This window comes from Gouania willdenowi, chromosome 21 (assembly GCF_900634775.1).
Source record: "Gouania willdenowi chromosome 21, fGouWil2.1, whole genome shotgun sequence".
In the NCBI taxonomy this organism is placed as follows: domain Eukaryota; kingdom Metazoa; phylum Chordata; class Actinopteri; order Blenniiformes; family Gobiesocidae; genus Gouania; species Gouania willdenowi.
Window position 1 is genome coordinate 5,343,081 of NC_041064.1, and position 20,028 is coordinate 5,363,108.

The following is a 20,028-nucleotide window of genomic DNA, read 5'->3' on the forward strand; positions in this document are numbered from 1 at the left end:
TTTTAATTTGTTCACATTCAACGCTGCTTCAGTTCTGCTGCAGTTTGTTCCTCTTCTTTGCAGCATAACAACTAAAATCTGCTTCTACTCTGGCCTCAGCGGTGGCAGTGTCAGTGGAAAGGAAGAAAAGCAGCAGATAGCTTTGGCAGTACATATTTCACAAACCTTTTTTCCCTTTTTAGTTAATATAAGAAAAACTGTTGCTGAGTGATTGCTGCACACGGGCAGGCGGACTGAAGTGGAATGGAGGCTAAGTACTTAAATCAGGACTAATAAAGTAAAACGGATATAATTCAAAATGACTATTTATTTTCCATCCACATTGGCTAAATATATTTTAATAATTTGACACAGCGTAGTTGGAGTTGAACATACTGTAAAACCACTAGATCACATTAAACGGGTAACTACAGCTCTGCTTCTTGGGTGTAATCAGTGAAGTTAGCCAGCTAAGTAGATCTGAGCCCTAACAGGGAACTCTGGGATATCAGTACAACACCTACCAGATTTCATCTTCATCACATTAGTGTGTGGGGCAGTGGATTTATCAGGTTCAATTATAGGTTTTCAGCTCCTGCCACAGCTTAGAGGGAGCACTGGGTGTCAGAGAGGCTGATCCTGGGGCTGGTTATGCACTGTAAACCCCAACGTTCAAAGTCATTAAATAGATTAAGTAGCTTATACTCAAAGTTATAGAAAAAGTTCTACGATGTTGGTGTAACACGTTCTTCCTTTTTTGAGGAACTTCAATATTTTTTGAGTAAATGAAACTGTATTTAAAGCATCTTAAAAATAGTAGAAATAAGTCATTACAAGCTACGAATGATAATGTCCTGTTATTTCAAATAGGGATTTTTTTTTTTTTAATTAACTTATTTCATGTAGCACTTTAATTTAACTGTTATTAAGAAGTACAAGTAATCAGTCACTCAACCATTTAAGTTCTGGGAAATTTTGACTTTTAAAGGGGACATATTATGCCATTTTTCACCCATCTCCATTTGTTCTAAGAACCCCAAAAACATAGTATTTGAGGGGTTTTTTTCCCCAAACTCGTCTGTTTTCCAGAGTTTTAGCCTCTGAAAAGTCCCTTTCTGAGCAGTTCTGAAATCGGGCTGTTTTGGGGCCTACTTATGCATATTTATGATTTATGATATTTATGACTTCATGTCTCGCTCTTTTTTAACTTTCTTCTATTCCTCCTCTGCTCTTCTAACTACAGGAATAGTGCATTTAAGATGATAATCATTTGTTTTCTCAAACACGTCAGATCAGCGATATAACCGGTTCGCCAATGCACCGAACCACAAGAGCGGAGTACACCTCCGCATGAACAAATAGTGCTGACACTACAGTGTACGTTCACTGTGGAGGCGCGGCACCGGCAGCAGGAAAGTTCTGTATTTAGTTTTACCGGTTGCCATAATTCCTTTGCTAGCGAGAAAAACAATGGTGGTCTTTCGCAAAAGTTTTCATCAGGTTGGGGGTGGAGTCCATGGGTGGAGTTACCAGTGGAGGGGAGGGTATTTTCTTTCCCGATTTAGCTTGTGACGTCACAAACTTAGAAAATTTTAAACAGGCATTTATTTTTCTTCCATTTCCAGCTTTCAATAGCTCAGCAACTACATCAGATAGAAAACTGAAATGTGTTCTAGTAATACAGCTAAATAAATAAAAGATCTGCTATACATCCTATCTGGTGGACATGCCAACTCCTCAAAATTGGAAAAAAGTTTCTCGTGGTTTGGGTCAGGAACATATTTGGTCCTTCAGTAAACTACTTAGCATATGTCTCAGCTCCTTGTAATTTGATCAGCCTTGAGCTGTGAACATAGACTGTTCACATCACTAATGATTAGTCACATATATACATTGGTTCTTAGGTGAAATGCTCTTGAAATCCGAAAAAAACACTTTTTTTTTACTATTTTCATTGGCCTGTAACTGCATGAGGGAATGTAAGAAAAAAAAAAATCTGATTTCTGTTTTAATTTACTGTATAAAGGTTATTTTTTCTTGGGATATAAAACATTTTTTCTTAATGAGGCTTAGTTTAGACTCACACATATTTAAAATCCTACATGAGAACATTGTAGCTTGCATCTGTGTTTTATAATTAGTTTTTCACTTGTGACATTAGAAATATAAAAATCATTGTATCAGAAAAACATTTATTTATGACCAAATCTTTCATGTTCTACATTTTTGTTTTCTGTGGAGGTGTTTTTCCTTCAAAACACAGTAATTATTTTAGACCAAAGTGCGTCGGGGTTTGTTGAGGTGACATGGAATGACCCATGTGTAATTCTTCATAGATGTATTATCTCTATTTCTGCATTGAGGGATTGATACGCCCAACATTGACATCCCTTACAAGCTAAATGTAACAGCGACTCTTTTGTTATAGTGATGTAGGTCTAGTCCTGTATGCTGTATTAGAGATCAAAGCTTAGAATCTATCTTAATGAAGATATAAAGGCAATATGTCGAGGGTTTTGAGCAGAATCACTTTGTAATTCTAAGGCCAGATCTTTAGAAAATGGAAGATCTACCATTATATTCACTTTCCAAAATGTCATAGAAATGGAGACTGAGGAATCAGACACAAAGTCACGAGTCACCAAAGCTCATTGAGACGCTCAGACGAGCTGTTTTCATCAACTGGACAAAAGCTGAGTGCTCACATTGATTTAAAAAAAAAAAAATGCCGCAGTAGGTGAACGGTTCAAATATCTAAGGTTGTCTGAGAGCTACGGTACTTGCTGTTACCATGGAGCTTCTTTATTCAAGGAAGTAGAGTGAGTGTAAACCAAGGAAAAAAAAGGCAGAAAAAGCTCCTGAAAAAGGTCACAGTCCCTCAGAGGAACTGATGATCTCACACTTTCCATTTCACACATTAGCAAAACGTGAGAATCATTAATTAATGGCTTGCCTGTTATTCAGACTGTATTTTTCCATTCTTGTGTCGTCAATAATATCTCCATGAAACAAATGATCCACAGACTTTAACTGTTAATGATCATTTTACAGTATTTATTACATCCATTCACCAACAGTTGAGTATTGTTCTAGTTGTGACAGTAATGGCATAATAAATAATATTCAATCTACTCATTTCTTATAGCAAATAATATTCTTCTGATGATAATGACAGAAAAAAGTAGGCCTGGACAATATATAAAAATTCAAGATATATCCTGTTTTCTATTTTGGCGATATAGAAAATTACAATATTGTCTATAACGATATATTTTTATTTATCTCATTTTGTATTAAAATACTCGTTGTCGATGCTTTCACCACATTTCAGAACAGCAGATGGATGTAGATGGATGGATGAGACCTTCCTCTGAACTGCCACACCACAGATCTCACTCACACGTGCTGTCCGTTAAAGGAGAACAAGCCAAAAGTGGCACATATTGTGCAGCTGTTTGTTAATAAATGTGCATATGTGGCATTTTCATCAGCAACTTTAACAAAGAATTTTCTTTCTGCTAAGACTTTATTGAGTTAAAAAATGTTGTATTGTATGTCACCATTTTCAGAAAAAAATATAGAAATCTCAGTTCATATCGCCCAACACTACGATGATGTGACAACAACAAAGTGAAGTTATTTTGGAACTTAAGGATCTTTAACTATTTACCCATATTATATATACTCAAATAAAACCAAAACATGCTTGCTGTCCTTTTGACATTACAGTGGCAGAAAACACAAGAGTTCCAACCCAGGAGAAGAACAGTGTTTAGTGTAGAGACCCATAACGTATAAAGGGTTAGGGCAGTGGTTCTCAACCTTTTTTGGGTCGCGACCCCATTTTCATACCAAGAATTTCTGGTGACATTTAGCAAATTGAAGAAAACTAACGTTGCTCTAGAACACAGAATATGTCAAACTCAAGGCCTGTGGGCCAAGTTCGGCCCGCCAGAGCATCTAGTCTGGTCCATAGGAAGATTTAGTTTAATGTAAAATTATTTACAGTAATATTAAATGGCTATTATTTTTCAAAAACCTGGAAAATTCAAAATCATCCAGCAGAATTTTGGCAAATTACGTTGCAATTTTCCTAAAAATGTGTTGCAAAGTCAAGGAATTTTGACCAATTTTGCATATTTATTATTATTATTATTATTATTATTATTATTATTATTATTATTATTATTATTATTATTATTATTATTAATAACTACATTTATATTTGACAAAGTGAATGTATAGAAACAGTTGTGTTGAAAAAGAATAATAATTACACAAATTCAAAAATGTATTTCTAATCATTCATTTTTAAAGATTAATTACTAGACATTTCAGGTGACCTCACATGGGGTCCCGACCCCAAGGTTGAAAAACCCTGGGTGAGGGTTATGATAACCTGCTGCTTTTGGTTCTTTCCTCTTTTCTGTTATGAAATTATACAGACATGTTTGCATTAAGTATGTATTTATTTTCAATTGTTCCGCTTGCGTTACTGCTAGACCATCCACAGACTGGTCGCCCCCAGTGCCTTGGCAGTGGATTGGATCGGGAAGAATTTGTACTGGTGTGATGCAGAAATAAAATCACTGGAAGTGTCCAAAGCTAATGGTCTCTACCCGACCGTCCTGATTCACTCCAACCTAAAAAACCCAACGGATCTAGCTCTGGACCCTCAGACAGGGTGAGTCTTTTTGTTTGGACCAGTAAACTCCTCTTTTATCACAGTTTCTAGTGAATTTGTACACATTAGCTTATAGTGCTGCTGTTCTAAACGTCTCATGTTCCTTTCTAGCTTCGTGTTCTGGGTGGACTGCTGTGAGTCGCCGTACATCGGGCGCATCGGCATGGACGGCCGAGGCCAAACGACTATCATTGATAAAGAGATCTACAGCCCCACTGCTCTCACCATTGATTACACCAACCAGAGGCTGTACTGGGCTGATGACAACCACATCCTGTTTGCCAACATGGACGGCAGCCAAAGACGCAAAGGTGAGAATGGGAAGTAGTTTGTCTTTCCTAGTCGTCGTACACTAAGGGGGAAACTTTTTAACCCCTTTTTATCTATTTCCTTTTGGCCATTTTGCAACTTCCTTTGTCCCATGTTTGCCCCTTTTTCACACTTTAGCTACCTTTTGTCAATAAATATCCCTTTTTTCTTATTTTTAGTTCAGTTTTTAAAGTTCTTTTTGACACTTTAGTCAAATTCTTGTCCTTTCTTAATAACATTTTGGCCACTTTTCATCCGAATAAGCTTATTTTTGCCCTTTATCACTATCGTTTGCCACATTTTGCTAGCTTTTGCCACCTGGTTGCTCTTTTTGCCCATTTTTTGGCCACTCTTGACTGCTTTTGGCCTATTTTAGTCACTTCACCCTCTTTTTGTCACTTTTTCACACTTTACGTACCTTTTGCCAATAAATACCCCTTTTTCCTTTTATTGTCTTTTTTTGCAAGTTCTTTTCAAACAGTAACCCAATTTTTGTCCTTTCTTAAAATTTTTTTCTCACTTTTCATCCAAATAAGCTAAATTTTGCACAATAAATGCTACTTGTTTTCATTCATCCCTACTTTTTGCCTCTTTTTTTCCCCACATTTTTACCCTTTTTCACTATTGTTTGCCACAATAAAGCTACCCTTTGCCATTATATACCACCTGGTTCCTCTATTTTCCCATTTTTTGGCACATTTTAGTCACTTTACACTCTTTTCTTGTCACGTTTTTGCCACTTTTAGCCTCCTCTCGCTTGTAACAAAACGTAGCGGACCGGATCAGCCCCACTTCGGGTCAATGGATGGCCAGTTCACCCCTGTCAACGGTAAACTCGCAGATAAATCTAAAGCTGTTTTTTTCCCCATTTCAGTTTCCTACGACCACATCCAAGGAGTGATGGCGCTGACTTTGTTTGAGGACTTTGTCTACTGGACGGATGGGAAGTCCAAATCATTAAGGCGAGCCCACAAGACCACTGGGACTCAAGGAATGGAGCTCCTGAACTCCTGGCAAGCCCTGAAAACCATCAAGATTTACCACTCGCTGCGCCAGCCCGAAGGTACGGACGGACTCCATCTGTTGCTCGTGTTTAATCCGTCCTCTGATACTTAGCAGCAGTTTGGCTCTTGGGCCAAATGGTTTGTGTAATCCACTGTCCTGTACTTTCCAGTACCCAAGCACCAGTGTCAGATTGCAAATGGAGGATGCAGTCACCTGTGTCTTCTGTCCCCGGGTGGGGAACACAAATGTGCCTGTCCCACAAATTTCTACTTGGCTGCAGACAATAAAAGCTGCTTGTCCAACTGCACGTCCAGTCAGGTGAGGTTTGACTGTTCTCAGTCTCACATCACTGACCTGGGTTTGGGGTCAATTATAAATGTAATTGCGTAATTGGCATGAAAATTATATAAAAATTGTTAAATATGATTTAATGTAAAACTGGGGAACCATGTTACAGTTCTATATACAGTTCTACACATACTGTATGTCGTTAACAATTATTAAAACATATATATATACATATATATATACATATATATATATATCTCAAGCTTTCCCACATTTTACCATTAAAAAAAAATGAACTGACTCAAAAGAGGCTGCGATGCCCACACCAAAAAAAATTAAATCTATATTTTCATTGATTAGGAAGCCTAACAAGGTAAGCAATAGATAGGAAAGAAATTAGATGCTATATATTTGTTTTTAGTGTATTTTACAGCTGATTTATGACCCGTTATCATAAGAGATGCTAACAGAAAGCTAACACAAGAGGAAGGTTAACTTTTATTAAGTTTATTAGGTTTATTACATTTGTCAGTTATAATTACATTTTCAATTACCCATGTTCAATTACAGTTCAATTACAATATACAGTGACCAGCATTTTTTCCAATTCCAATGAAAAGTATTTTTTTATCCTCAAAAAGTCAATTACAATTACGTTCTCAAATGCTAAAGTTCAATTGCAAGTTCAATTGAAATAAATAACCCCAAAAAATGTATTAATTAATAAATAAGTTAATTCAAGTATTTTTTTAAATGGTAAAATATAGTAAAAGCTTGATATGACACATATTTTATTAATTGTGTAGAACTGTACATAGGACTGTAACATGGTTTCTCAGTTAAATTATACTTGACAATCTTTATAGTAGTTTCATGGCAATTACAAATACAAAGTCAATTATCTAAACTCAATTACAATGTAATTACGATTAGGACACCAACATATATTTAAAAATTACAATTAAGCCATAATTGTAATCAATAATTCCGCGACTCCAACTGAATACTGATTTTGACGTGAATTGGATGTTTTGTGTGTAGTTTCGCTGTGGCACAGATGAGTGCATCCCGTTCTGGTGGAAATGTGACACCGTGGACGACTGCGGGGACGGCTCAGACGAACCTGCCGACTGTCGTGAGTTACTCACGCCCTCCTCCAGCGTTTGCTGGGTTTTAATGCTTAATTAAATCCAACAGTTGCTTGAAACTATGTGCGATATAACTTTTTTTTTCCAGCTTGGCTATTTTCTAACAGAGCTGTGTGGTGTGTGCACAATACAACATTTTGTGATGTCCTTCTCAACAGCGGAATTTAAATGTCAGCCTGGGCGCTTCCAGTGTAGCACTGGCCTTTGTTCTCTTCCTGCCTTTATCTGTGACGGAGAAAACGACTGTGGAGACAACTCTGATGAATCACACTGTGGTAAGGCCCAAACTGACATTATTCTGTTTTTACTATTGTTCTTTGTGTGCTGCCTTTTTAACAGACTGGAACAATTCTTAAATAATCTTTTTAAGTGACTGTCCATCTCATTGTTGATCTATTATTATTAAAAGTGCAGATTACATGTAATTAAAGCCTACTGCAGATGCCAGTGTTTATGAAAATGTAGTTTTCTTTAAAATATGTTACTTAAATCTACCACAGCATAGGCATTTCTGGCTATAGGCAGAGTATATGCAATTGTATTGGGCCCCATGAGCCATTAGGGCAGGGGTGTCAAACTCATTTTAGCTCAGGGGCCAAATACGGAGCAATTTGATCTCAAGTGGGCCACAGATTGTATGTTGGAAAAAGAGTTATTTCAACATTATTTTGCCCTAGTTTGCACTTCCACGTATACATAAAATACAAAATATGTAAGAAACCGACAATATCCAAGCAATAAGTGACAGATATCATTCCCAACAGGATCTTTACTTTAAATTTCCTTTCATTAAGGTAAATATTATGTAATAATTTAAGATTTTGTAAGATTATATAGTTTTTTAACAGTTTAACAATAAAAAATGACTGTGATTATGTGATATTAGCACCAGGAGTGTTGCATTTCATTTACACAATGATTTATGTTTTTGCTGTAACTTTTACTTTCTCATGCAGGCCGAATTGGGTGCTCCAAAGGGCCGGATTTGGCCCTCGGGCCATGAGTTTGACACTGGCAGAGTGAATTATCAGTCTTTATTTCTGTTAGGCTTAAAATAAATGTAGAGGTGTAACAATCTATATCGATTGGTTAGAAATTAGGGAATGATATAATCACATGAATGGAAACTTAATGTTGAATGGAACACAAATGGTGTCAAAAAAATCCCTTCCCACCTCGTCTGGGAAAGAAACACAAGAAATCAAAGTAAAAAATGAAGGAAAAACACTTCACATCCCACAATGCAATGTGCGAAAAAGTCAGTTAGTTGAGACAAACTTTCGAGCTGCATTTTCAACCTTTTGTTTTCTTTTTGAAGTAAACCATGTTTGATTAATTGATCTATGAGGCGTCCACTATTGTGGGTGGCAGCTTCAAATGTGTGAAACTTTTCCACAATAGAATTGTCAAAAATAAAATCATTTCTTGATATTTTTTTCTAGCTTGAGGTGAAAAGTAACTGCAAGAAAAAAAATCGATTTGGTGATATATTGCGAAAGTTCACTTCACGATTATTGTATCAATCTAAAAAATGTACAAGTCAATTTTTTTTAAATCATATTTTTTAACGAAATTTTTTTTTTCATGCATAGCACGTAAACGACCAGTCACTAGGTGTCAGTGAAACAAATCAGACCTAAAACTACCTCATGCCTCAAAGTATTTTAGTTTATTTTCATAAAACATACTGGGCACTTTTATAAATGTATGTGGTTAAGAATTCAAAAACGTGTCAGAATCTGTTGTAGAAGCAAAAGCTAAACTTTTTTGAAAAATGTAATTTGACAGTTTGTTCTTGCAAGTTTAAGAAAAATTAAATAAATTGTATTTCATACCATTTTGTACTTGTAAAGGTGAAATTTGTAATTTTTGCTATTGCTATTTATGCTTAGTATTGGGATATATTGTATTGTGACATGCATGTATCATTAGATTAATAGCAATGCATACCCGTAGTATATAATACTGTTTTAAATTTAACGAAGGCCGTCAAATCGAATCGTGGCAGATATTGTACTGTTGTCTAAATAATTGATATTACATCTTATCGCCATAAAACTGGTGATTTACACCCTAATCATGAGCAGTGGATTGTGTTTTTCAGGCATAATTGGGTAAAAATTCATTATGAGACCCTAAAGTTGCTCAGTGTGTGACTGTTTGTTGTAATATAAGAATGATTTACGTCTCAGCATCATTCAGCAGTTTTTGGACCATTTCATGGATTAGGACTCTCTCTTTGTAGTTATGCAAAAAGTTTCTTACATGGTGCTTCCACAGATCTATAAACAGCTGTGATCCACAGTCTAAAATCTCTCCAGTGTGTGTCCCAGTTTATATTGGAGCTCAGCATGGGGGCAGGCAAATCTGTTAGAGATAACGCAGGGGAATCAAAATGAATATTTTTCTTTCTGTTTTCCTCCTTTAGAGTCGTACGTTTGTCTGCCCAGCCAGTTCAAATGCAACAGAAAACAGAAATGCATCCCTTTAAACCTGCGATGCAACGGTTACGACGACTGCGGAGATGGAGAGGATGAGACGGGCTGCCGTAAGGGATCCATGTTTTTTCTTTCTACATCCATTACCTTTTTATTTCAGAGAGATAAAAGTTATTACCCTACTAAAGCATAAAGATAAAAAAAAGAGTGAACAGCTTAGAACAATCTTTATTTTAGGTGAGTTTTGGTGATGAATTGTTGCGTAGCGATCTGATTTCGCACAGTTGACTTTCTCTCTTTGGAAAAACAAATATGTTAATGTCATTGTCAAATAATAAAAGCAGATTGGCTTTGGCAATGATAGGATATCACATTCCATTGAAGTCTTTCTAAGAGCCGTACTCATCTTGCATGTGATTGCAGGAGGTAAGAATTGGGCGTGAGAAGAAAAATAAAAGTCTCAGTGTCAAGAGAACGCAGAGAGGCTTTTTGAAAAGCTTTAATTAAAGTGGAGCTAATTACTTTTTGGGTTTTTTTTTGTCAGACTTCCAGCTCAATAAGATGCTGTTTTAACTACACAGTGGTTTTTATGACATTACCATAAAGCTGATCAGAGGTTTTTGTGTTTCCTTGAAACGTCTGAAGTAGAGACAACTTTGGTGCTCTTCTCATGGCCAATTGTGTTTGACGATCACACGTTAGCTCACGTTATCTTTGTGTTCTTCACACTTCTTCATGCACTTCTTTTTTCCATTCAGCCCAAAGTTCCTGCTCCCCGAACCAGTTCCAGTGCAAAGACTCACTGCATTGTATTTCCAAACTCTGGGTTTGTGACGAAGACTTTGACTGTGCGGACGGTTCTGATGAGGCTGTGTGTGGTGAGTGCGTACTTCTGTTAACACAGATGTTTTCAACATGTGGATTGGGGCCTAAAATTGTCTCGCACAAACAGTGCGCCGCAAGTAAAAAAGCTTACAGTAGTCCCTCGTTCATCGCAGGGGTTACGTTCCAAAAATAACCCACAATAGGTGAAATCTGCCAAGTAGTCAGCTTTATTTTTTACAATTATTATACATGTTAAAAGGCTGTAAAACCCTTCACCACACACTTTATACAGTTTTCTCAGACATAAATTAACATTTCTCTTCAAAGTTCAAACCTTTGTAGATTTTAAAACATAAACCTGTTTTCAAACATACAGCACTTCAGAGTCACACTGTTAGCGATCAGACATTGATGCCAAATGCAATCAGTCTGTGTTGACGATGACGTCACATCAACACGGACACCCGTCTGTTCACCCATTCAACCATGGAGTAGAAGCTGTGTGTGACCACCTGGAGCTGTATGACACGGTCTAGAAAGGAGAGTGAGGAGGTGGTAGTAGCAGGTAAAAGTTCTCTCTGTAGCACTGAGCTAGGATAGCATTAGCCGCTAATCACACCGGCTTTTTTCACTGGTGGTTTATGTTTGTGAGAGGAGAAAAAGGAGATCAGCTCCTTGCTTCTGCAGACAGTGAAACTCACAGAGTTAGATGTGTCGCTGGTGGGCGGGGCTTCGCTTCAAACATGCATATGAAGCGAATGGGGACATTTGCGAAACCTGCGGAACTTTTTGTGTGGCAGACGTGTCCGGTGCCGCAGAAGATGCATTCGGTGTGAACGCAGCATTAGCCAATCAGGACGCAGAACACAATGCGCGTTCATACGCTGTAAAAAAAAAAAAATGCATGCAAAATTGCACTGTAAAAAAATCTGCGAAACACAGAGGCAGCGAAAGGGGAGCCTCGTTATAGTGAGGGACTACTGTATTGTGACGTATCTCTCCACACCTTTGACAGCATACGTTTAGTTTTACAAACTAGTAAGAAAGTTTGATTTATTATTATTCTTGTCTTTTTTTTCTTTTTAAGTCAGTTTTTGAATTATTTATTTGGAATTTGCAGATAAAAACTGCACTCTTTCCTTGCTTTATTGTTGAATGTTATAATAGTGTGACAATGTTTTTTTCTGGTGTAATATTCTGTATCATCTCAGCTAGAAAATGCTCCATATTTCCATTTATTTGCGTTAAGATAACATTTTATTTTGTGTGTGTTATTTTTTGATGGTGATGTAAGTTTAGAATCCCTGTATGAAAAGGTGTATTTAATTAATGCTGAGTACTTTTGAGGTTGGAATTATCTTTATTTCTCTATTATTAAATCCACTACCCCACCCACCCCCCACACTTCCAATTCATGTCCCTTATTTACTTTTCGGGAAGTAGTCAACCCTATAAACGCATGTGTTTTGATACATAATTCTGACTAAAATGTTTCTACAGTTTGTGGCTAGCACTATGTCTATTGGTGTTCCATTTAGATGAGTAATTCATAATGATAGGAGCCCAAAGTACAACATTGTAGATGTCAATTACTAGTCAAACTACTTGGAAATATATTTTATGTGGCAATGACTTCAGATTTGCTTCTTTTCTTCGCTGTATCTGAAAAGTCATCGTCGGATGTATTTGTACCGTTCACCTTGATTTTCAGCATAAAAGTCCTCTGACAGTTTGATCACGGCTTTTCTTTGGAATACACTTTGTGCATCTGCGCCGTATCGGCTGCCAAGTGGATGACAGACAGACGAGTGATGGGAAAGGTGTGAAGCTCGTCCAAAAAAAGCAGCGCAAAGTGAAACGTTGCTTTGAATTGAAGAAGAGAAAAAACCCGAGACTGAGCTTTTCTTTTTGTTTCTGAAGCTTCAATGTAGATACAGTATGTCACTACAAACAATATTGTTTCAATCAACTCTACCTGCAGAGAGCTTATGCTAGAGAATGTTTCCTTATGTTGATTTTTTAAGTGATGTATCCTGAATTTAATGTCTGTAATTCAAAAGTTTAGCTTCTTTATAAAATTAAAATGGGATATTACTATTTTAAACTTTCTGATAAACTAAAACTTCTATACTCGTAACATGAGTACTACTACTATACACTCATGTAAAGTTATTTACTGCTGTAAATAACCAGCGGTGTGTATTTCTGTAAAATTTTACAACATTTAAAAACCACTTCTTCCTAAATTTACCTTGTAATAATTTCTAAATATTCCCACTGAAAAATAATTGCGTGCATAACCCTCCTATTATCCTTGGGGTCAATTTGACCCCATTCAGTGTTTATCATTAAAGAAATAATAGTTTGATTGTTTTTACTTCCGATGTCATGAGTTTTTCCTAATTTGTTGGGTAAAATTGATGTTTTTTCAATGTGCTGAACACATATTACACACATTGGCGTTCCTCTGGGGTCAATTTGACCCCAAGCTGTTTAGCTGTGTAAAACTTAGTCCTCTTGGAAAAGGTTTACTGTCGTTTAAGGCTGCATAATTAATCAAAATGTAATCATCATTACGATTTGGGCCTTCACGATTAAATTAACCTGATCGTCGGCGATTTTACATTTAAAATGCGGTTTCTGATAGATATAAAACTGGATTTTTATGGGGGGGTTTTAGGTGGGGCACTTGTGTTGAACATGCCAACACGTCCCCATGAGTTAATTGACATAAGTAATTTATTAATTTGTACTAATCAATTTATTAATTCATCCAGTGAACGTTCAAGCCAGAAAATGTTGACAGACTGTTTCAAGTTGTTTATAGTTAGTCCATAGTACATTTTGGCAAATTCCTGGGTACATTTTAGTATTTATCAATATTCTTGTTTCAAGCTTTTCTTTGGCACTCAAAACTGTAAACATATTGTTTGTTAAAAATAAAGTAGTTAAATAAAAATAGACATTTTCCCTCAAATTGTAATTTATCGTGATTAGAGTATTGATCCAAATAATTGTTAAAATCATTTTGGCCATAATCGTGCAGCCCTACTGTCAATGAAGTTTTGGAACAGCGCTTTCACAGTGAAAGTGATGTAGAGGAGGATGTGTCTGAGACAGATTTTGAGGCATTCTCATCTGAAGTAGTAAATAAATATGTTTATGAGAGGAAAGGGGAGGGTCACCAACATCAAGCAATACAGTTCATTCTGTGAGAATCATGAATGTGCAACCCCAAATTAGAAAAGATTTGGATGAAAGATTTTCAATATCCACTAATGACGCGTTGACACCAAACGCGTCCAAAGCGTCAACAGCATCAGGTTTAAATATACAATATATGGTGGACGCGCTTCTACGGGGCGTCAGAGGTCCCGCTGCGCGTCCTGCGTCGACCAATCAGGAGCGTTCCCCAACCGTGATAAATTCAGAATAATGAAAAAAGATAAGACACTAACCAGAGACAGATAGACAGGCACTCTTCTGCTGGAATAGAGTGCCTGTCGTTGGTGTCCTGGTAGGAGGTGCGAGCACCGATGCGGGTCAGCAGGTCGTCAAACTGAGAGTTTGACCTGATGGTGGCGCTGCAGGAAAGGTTATATCATCACCACAACCAATAGGGTTCATACTCTAGTGGTCATTAATGTGAGTAAATTTGAGAAGATTTGTATGAAATCTATTAAAAATAAATTAATTCTAATTTAAAAGTTTGTCCTGATGGTGGCGCTAGAGAACAGGTCAAAGTTTCATTATCAATGGGTTTTTTATGTATTCAACAAATGAACAAAGTAACAACAACAATTTTTCTGAAATTCATTTTCTGGAGGCAAATATAATATGACCGCAGGGGTAAAATGTGTTAGTGATATTTGAGGATGATATAGGAGGGTTAAACAGAACTGGGTAAGATGTATATTTATAAAAGTGAGGCTTGTGTGTTTTAGTTTGTGTAGAAAACAAGCAGAAATGATCAATAGGGAGCGTCTGCCTCCTGAGTCGGCAGAAAAAAATGATCTGCCCATAGCCTCTGCAAACACATTCTAACGTGGCTTGAAGTTAGCCTGACATGTTGAGCCTTAATGGTCACAATATTTATTTAAAATTCAGCCCAGTCAGCCAAAATCTGATTATTTTTCTTTTCTTTTTTTTTTTTGTGAAAAGTTTTGCTTGTTAGCCTACTGCTAATGAGTGCAGACTTTACAAAAAACACACACACAAAAAACCAACAGCTTTTTTCTGCTGAATCAAGTCTTTTAAATGCTCTGTGTGACTGAGCTTCTACATAATGAGACGCTCCTCCTGCTGTCATGCAGAGAGAAACTTTGCTCTTGTATCTTATGTTGCATATCTGCTTCCTCACTGATTATTATTACACGTTTCCTCCATCCACGTCAGAGTTTAGAGCAAAAAACACGTCTTTGAGGAGTCGAGCCAAGGATTGCCCAACAAATGCATTTCCATGGAGCCGCAGGCGATTCTGCATAAATATAAATCCATAATTAACTAAAGCTTCTTGTTATCATGTCAGTAAACACCTCACCTATACTACAGGGATTCTCAACCTTGGGTCGCAAGACACTGGGAGAGGTTTACCAGATGCCTTCAAGAAACTAAGAATATGTTTTGAACAATTTGAGCCCATTTTTGCTCATTTTACCCTTTTTCTGCAACTACACCAAACTTGCCATATTTCAACGTATTTTCATAACTTTCTTGCCATATTTTTGCTCCTTTTATTGCATTTTTGCAACATTGCTCCCATTTCGGCCACTCCCACATCACATTTTTGCACATTTTTTCCACTTTCAAGACATTTTCAGCACTTATAAACCCTTCACACTACTTTTCCCACCCAATTTTTGTAACTTTTAACCTCTTTTCACCCTATTTCATGCTTTTTTTTTTTTGCCAATTTGACCACATTTATGATTTGTCATGCCTATTATTTGTCAGTTTAAACTAATTGTTCCAATATTGACACTTTGAACCCTTTTTACCACTTTTTCTGTCGGTTTTTGGCCACTCTAATTTGCAACTTTTAACCAATTTCTGTGGTTTTTAAAATAAATACCATTTCACCACCCTTTTTGGTCACTTTTTACCCATTTTATTTTTGATTAAAACAAGGATTTATATCTTTAATATGACTATATACTAGGGATATTATTCAGATTAATAAATACATGTGGTTATCACAGTTTGATAGAACAATGGACCATCATTTTGCTGACTTTATAGATGGACCCCAAAATTCTTTCCCCTTTGTTCCTCCTTATAGATGGATAAATATCACTATATTTGTCTATATGTTAGAATCAGGTACAAAGAAGTACATATAGTTTCTGTTCCATGCACCCGTCTGATAGAAAACCACGTTCTGGGCTTTGACACATATTTCATCTGATCATTGAACAGGAAAGAAGACGTGCCGCGTTGATGAATTCCGCTGTAAGAACGACAACTGTATCGCAGACCGCTGGGTGTGTGACGGCCAGAACGACTGTGGAGACAGCTCAGACGAAAAGAACTGCAGTAAGTACCGAGAGATCAGGACGTTCCTCTTTATACACTTTGGAAAAGAAAGATGGAACCTTAGATCACCTCTGAAAGCTCTACTTACACATCCACCCCACTGGCTCCGTGTGCAAGAAGAACACGCTGTGTTTAATAACTGAAGGACGACTGGAGGAGGCTCAGGGATACAAAGGTGATATTAAAGTGGGAATAAGGTTAGTTCATACGGTCAAGATGGAAAGGACTACAGCAGCTTTTTGTGGTGTGTTTGTGTGTTTTTTTTTAAATAATAAAATAGAAAAATATGAAAGATGAAAAACATTATTGGAGGTAAAAAAGAATCAAAAGTCTGGAATCTGGAAATGAAGTTAAGTATAAAACAAAATAAAGCAATGCAATGTTGTACACAGGTCAGTGTTTCACAACTGTTTTTATTTTTTATTTTGTTTCATGTATTAAGAAACAACATTTAACTCAGTTAATTATGTATTTTTTTACATTTTGGAGATGTCAGCATTTGCCTACACCACACATAGGCAACTGATGGCCCGGGGGGCCATTTCCGGCCCTTGGTCTAATTTCATGCGGCCCCCAAAGTAAATGTACAAAATGACAGAAAAATACACAAAACAAGAGCAAGATGACATTAAATTAAAACATTGCAGGAGAATACAGTAAAAGATTATTCTAAATGCTGACATGAATGTTGATCAGTCCGACCAAACAAACACATTATTGTGGCCTTGCTGTGATAAAAGTTGCCTACCTCTGGCCTACACTAACCCACAACCACAAACGCTGAGTAAAACAAGAGCCCAAACAGTCTACCCTAATATTAACAAATAATACATTATGTATATATTTGCTATATATTATCACACACACACACACACACACACACACACACACACACACACACACACACACACAAAACATTATTGCGTTTTCCATTGTTTGCTACTCCTGGTTGGGAAATGATGCTTAACATGATTATACAGAAATTATGATAAAAAATTTGATGAAAAAAATATTTAAACAGAGTTTATACCAACCAGCAATAAAAGCAGTAAAATCTCAGTCAGAAACATTTTAGTTTTGAAGCTGGATTTAAAATAGTTTGTTCATTTCTTTGCAGCAGAAAAACTTAAATCTGCTTCGTCTTGTTTGGTTGGAGCTCTGGGCTCGACTATCTGACCTGTGTTGCCAACTTAGCAACTTTTCAAACTTTGCTTGTGACTTTTTTTTTTCTTCTTAAAAAAGCATCAAAATCCAGCAACATTTTCTGTTTTCCAGTAACTCTACTCCCTTATGTCCCATCATCAGAGCCGTCACTACCTCTAGCCAAGGCTTTTTTTTTAGCCGTATTTATCTTGTGTCTCCGTGCAGTCATCTGATACAGTGCCAGATTTTTGAATGGGCATTGGTGAGACGTTTAGAGTGAACGCAATGGTCGCATAAACGAGGAACTTTAACCCTTGCCTGTATCTGGAAAGTCTAGAAACTCTCTCTCTCTATATATATATATATATACATATGTATGTGTATATGTATATTTTGTATTATTTTTGTAAATATCTATCATATTTGTATATAATTTGTATATTTGTATTATTATTATTATTATTATTATTAATCTTTATTTTTTACTACTGTAATGTGTGTGTATATTTGATCCTTATTTTCAACAGTGTTTTACTTAATTATACACTGATGAGGTTCGATTGACGATTTTCAGCACATTTTCTACCACGTATCCATGGAAACTCGAGAACAAGTTTTTGATGTACATTATTAAAAAGGCAATGAAGGACATTCGTTTTTACAGCAGGAACTGTTGAGTTATAGCTCAGTGTGTGATGGCTGTGACCAACTTCAACTTCATTACCGTCACATTAAAAAATGAAAACAAAACAACATATTTAGATTTTAAATTGTTTTTTTTTTAACTACATCAATGCTCCCACAGTGTGATTCGTCTCTGCTACAGTGGTCAAATACTGGGCCACATGCAAATGAGCAAATATTTAAATTAGACGATGACCCAAATCGTTGGCCAATACGAGTTGGCTCCACTTTATCTCACCTGTGTCTGTTAGATCTGAGAAACCTGCTGGTTTCAGACCTGATTAATAACATCCCAGTGAATTATTCTGGAGCTGAACCCAAATCAAACTTCTTTATTTATTCTCGGAGCGAGCCACAGCTTGTTGAATCTCATATCCTGCCGTGCATCGAACTGTTTGTACAAAGCTCACATGAGTGTGTGTGCAGTTGGCTGCTGAGTTTGCTAAAAAAAATGTGTGATTTATTAGCTGCTCATACCCTGTACCTATTAGTGTCACTTAAAATGCAAATAAAAGGCAGTCGGGTGTTGGACAGCTAAGAATTAAGCAGGCGGACTCACAGACAGTAGAAGCGGCTGCAAATCTGGATTTTTGCTGCATTGCCTGCTGGGAGTTTCTCTGGTTCTGCACATCTCATAATAACTCAGTGCTATAGCTAACAGCCCATGATAACAAGGACTCAGACAGTGGGTCGGATGCAGCTGCTTAGCGTCGTCGTCCCGTTGTCCTTGGGGACAAACTCATGCTAAATGAGGAATGAACATTTCCTTTGTCTCAGAAATAATCAACACATTTGCATCTGGATCAGCTGGTTTCCAGTTTAGCCGTCACGACCAAATGAGTTGTTTTTGCCAAAGCGTTGGTGTGTTTTGTTGTCTTGAGTGTGTTTTTGGAGTCAGTTTTTGCATTTTTGTTGTCGTTTTGTGTTTTTTCGGAATTATTTTGTGTATTTTTCTTCATGTTTTGTGTGTTTTTATAGTATTTGTGTATTTTTCTTGTCGTTTTGTGTGTATTTTCAAATCATTTTGTATGTTTGTATGCTTTTGTGTATTCTTTCATTTGGTGGTTTTGCAGTTTTGTGTATTTTTCTGTAATTTTTTTGTCGTCTTGTATGTTTTTGGAGTTGTTTTGTTTAATTTTTTTAATCACAATTTCTGTGGTTTTTGTTATCTTTTGTGTTTTTGTACATTCTTTCATTTTGTGTTTTTGCTTGTTTGTTTTTGTTGTCATTGTTTTTTTTACCTCATTTTCTGTATTTTTGTTGTTTTTTTGTGTGTTTTCGTGTCACTTTCTATGATTTTTGTTATCTTTTGTGAGTTTTTGGAGTGTGCTTGTGTATTCTTCTTTCATTTTGGGTTTTTGCAAAGTTTTGTGTGTTTTTATTGTCGTTTTGTGTATTTTTGTTGTCGTTTTGTGTTTACCTGTCAATGTATGTGGTTTTTGTTATTTTTTGTCTGATTTTCTGTCATTTTTGTGTGTTTTTATTGTTGTTTTGTATAAAAAAAAAAATGTATCTCATTCTCTGTTTTTGTTGTTTTGTGTGTTTTCCTGTCATTTTCTGTGGTTTTTGTTTTCTTTTGTGTGTTTTTGGATTGTTTTTGTGTATTACTTTTTCATTTTGGGTTTTTGCAAAGTTCTGTGTATTTTTCTGTCGTTTCTGTGTGTTTTTGTTGTCATTTTGAATATATATATATACTGTATATATATATATTTATTTTGTATCTCATTCCGTGTTTTTAATTTGTGTGTTTTTCTCTCATTTTCTGTGATTTTTGTTGTCTTTTTGTTTTTTGGAATCTTTTTCTGGCATTTTTACATGTTTTTTTGAGACGTATCTGTTTACCTGCCGCGGCCGTCACAACCAAATGAGTTCAATCAGAGAAAATCGTGTTTTTGCCAAAGCGTTAGCATGTGCTTTGAAACAACGGAGCGTTTGTCTGATATCTGCCTCAGGGAATATCTGTCAGCTGTAAATGTTTTTTTGGAAATAAATG

General features: G+C 36.3%; 1 protein-coding gene across 1 annotated transcript in view; it reads left to right on the forward strand.

Moving 5' to 3' along the window:
• The window catches only part of lrp1bb (low density lipoprotein receptor-related protein 1Bb), a 407,613-nt gene that overhangs the window by 330,906 nt on the left and 56,679 nt on the right, over window positions 1-20,028 (forward strand). The window contains 9 exon segments of the mRNA XM_028435312.1: window positions 4,482-4,663; window positions 4,775-4,974; window positions 5,847-6,035; window positions 6,147-6,295; window positions 7,307-7,400; window positions 7,572-7,688; window positions 9,842-9,961; window positions 10,610-10,729; window positions 16,092-16,208. Of these exon segments, the coding sequence (XP_028291113.1) occupies window positions 4,482-4,663; window positions 4,775-4,974; window positions 5,847-6,035; window positions 6,147-6,295; window positions 7,307-7,400; window positions 7,572-7,688; window positions 9,842-9,961; window positions 10,610-10,729; window positions 16,092-16,208 (1,288 nt within the window).